Here is a 2,602-nt window from a genome sequence, read left to right as displayed (position 1 = left end):
AGAGACAGACACACACAGAGACAGACACACACAGAGACAGACACACAGACAGACACACACACAGACAGACACACACACAGACAGACACACACACAGACAGACACACACAGAGACAGACACACAGACAGACAGACACACTCACACAGACACAGACACACACACACACACACACACACACAGACTCACAGAGAGGGGCACAGTGAACCCACCACTCCTACAAACACAACAAAGTGACTGCTCTTTTGCAAATCCTATTGGTCCATCAGGCAGCGAATGAGGCTAAACTGTTTGCTTTAAACATATGTATAAATCCTACTAGAATTTTACAGGAAACCAGGTCAGAGAAAACAGCAGTTCAAACGATAAGTACTCACTTCTCCCTCACACTGCGCAGTGGACAACAGAAAAAGAACATTGGTCAGTCAGAATCTCTGCGCACATTGTAATTCACAACATGGAGTTAAAAAGATCAGAAGGTTATTCAGTAAAGAAGCCCGACATGAGACAAATTCGTTCATGCAAGTACATTAGCTCTCCCGGTTTGAACAGCCCAGCAGCAATAATGATTTGCTGCAGTTTCCAGTTGAAATCTGAGGTTTTATGGTGGGATTTTAAACCGTGGCACCAGGGAGAGTTAATGGATGGTAGAGAGGGGTTTGAAAACAGATTTGCATACTGCTGCCTTCGCCTCGGCTGCCTTCGCTTTCTTTAACCGAGATTTGCAGGCGTCCAGGTCCAGGCGTCTGTTTTCCAGCAATCGCCTCTCCTTCTATAACAATGAGAAACAAAAACAGACAGAGAGAGAGAAAGAGAGAAAAAACACCCTCCTTATTGTACCCTTGCAAATTTATCATCTCACAGCTCAGCCATTAGAGCCACAGAGACGTTACTGCACAGAGAGGGACCATTCAGCTCATCTTGTCTACCCTGCCCACTCTGTTCCAGCACCTGGTCCATGCCAGTCACGGTGCTAACCCTCTGACAGTGCAGCACTCCCTCAGCGCTGACCCTCCGACAGCGCAGCACTCCCTCAGCGCTGACCCTCCGACAGCGCGGCGCTCCCTCGGCACTGACCCTCCGACAGCGCGGCGCTCCCTCGGCGCTGACCCGCCGACAGCGCGGCCCTCCCTCGGCGCCAACCCTCCGACAGCGCGGCGCTCCCTCCGTGAGTTTCAGGAGGTTGGAAATTCAAGGACACAGTAAATATTTCAATGTACTTCTGAAGACCTGCAGTCTAACGTCAACCACTATGTGACAGCATCAGGAAAATCACTTAGAACTCACCGAGATCGTCTTCCAGTCTCCTTCCAGAAAGTTCCGTAGAGGTGTCAGGAAATTGATCATGGAAGACTGGATGAAATCCCTGTCAGCAGCTCCCAGGCGTCTCTGGGCCTCACCGACCTTGATCAGAGTGCTACCTGAGATCGGATATTCACAATTGGACCATATTACACCATAACACCACAAAACACAGGAGCAGATGGAGGCCATTCCACCCAACCAGTCTGTTCCACCATTCAATGAGATCATGGTTGATTGGAGCATCCTCAACTCCACTTTCCTGCCGTTTCCCCTTAACCCACGACTCCCTTACTTGATTAAAAATCTGCCTCCGCCTTGAATACCGAACACAGCCCCAACAGCCCTCTGCAGTAAAGAATTTCACCGATTCAATCCCCTCCGAGAGAAGACCACCTCGTTTGTCTTAAATTGGCAACACCCTTACTCTGAGATGATGCCCTCTAGCCCAAAGCTGACCCACAAGAGAAACAACCTCTCTGCATCTACCCTACCAAGCGGCTTAAAGGTAGAGTCGTAGAGTCGTAGAGTCATAGAGCACAGAAACAGACCCTTCGGTACAACCAATCCATGCTGACCATAGTCCCAAACTAAACTAGTCTCACCTGCCTGAGCTTGGCCCATATTCCTCCAAATCTTTCCTATTCATGTATCCACCACTTTCTCTGACAGTTCACTACACACGTGAGCCACTCTCTGTGTAAAAAGGTTTCCCCTCGTGTCCTTTCCCCCCTCACCTTAAAAATATGCCCCTAGTTTTGAACTCCCTCACCCTGAGGAAACAATCTTTGTTATTCACCTTACCTGCACCCCTCATGATTTTAGAAACCTCTATAAGGTTACTCCTCAACCTCCTAAGCTCCAGTGAAAAAAGTCCCAGTCTTTCCAGTTTATTCTTACATCTCAAACCCTCCATTCCCGGCAACCTCCTGGTAAATCTTTTCTGAACCCTCTTCAGTTTAATAACATCCTTCCTATAGCAGGGCGATCAGAACTGGACACAGTACTCTAGAGGAGGCCCCCACCAACATCCTATACAACCTCAGCACGACGTCCCCAACTCCTGTACTCAAAGGACTGAGCAATGAAGGCAAGCGTGCTAAACACCTTCTTTAATTCTTCATTTATTCCAAACTCCAATGAGTATTTGCCCAAACTCCTCAACCTCTCCAGATAAGACAGTCCTTCCATACCCAAGGTCTGTGTATCTTCTCTGGACTGCCCCTAGTGCCAGTATAGTACCAGGAAAAACAGTACAATTATGTTCCAAAATCGCTGCTGTTAATCATCTTTATTTTTTTTT

The 2,602-nt window shown here is 48.0% G+C and overlaps 1 protein-coding gene across 1 annotated transcript in view; it reads right to left on the bottom strand.

The window, feature by feature from the left end:
• Positions 1–2,602, bottom strand: part of sh3glb2b (SH3-domain GRB2-like endophilin B2b) — an 87,265-nt gene that overhangs the window by 37,182 nt on the left and 47,481 nt on the right. Inside the window, exons 4-5 of the mRNA XM_048613406.1 lie at positions 1,285–1,418; positions 677–769 (exon numbers count right to left, since the gene is read on the bottom strand). Coding sequence (XP_048469363.1) covers positions 677–769; positions 1,285–1,418 — 227 coding nt within the window. The remainder of the gene's footprint in view (positions 1–676; positions 770–1,284; positions 1,419–2,602) is intronic.

The sequence above is a fragment of the Rhincodon typus genome, chromosome 28 (genome assembly GCF_021869965.1).
Source record: "Rhincodon typus isolate 14 chromosome 28, sRhiTyp1.1, whole genome shotgun sequence".
Lineage (NCBI taxonomy): Eukaryota > Metazoa > Chordata > Chondrichthyes > Orectolobiformes > Rhincodontidae > Rhincodon > Rhincodon typus.
The sequence above is the reverse complement of the archived record's forward strand: the minus strand, read 5'-3'. Positions and strand labels throughout refer to the sequence as shown.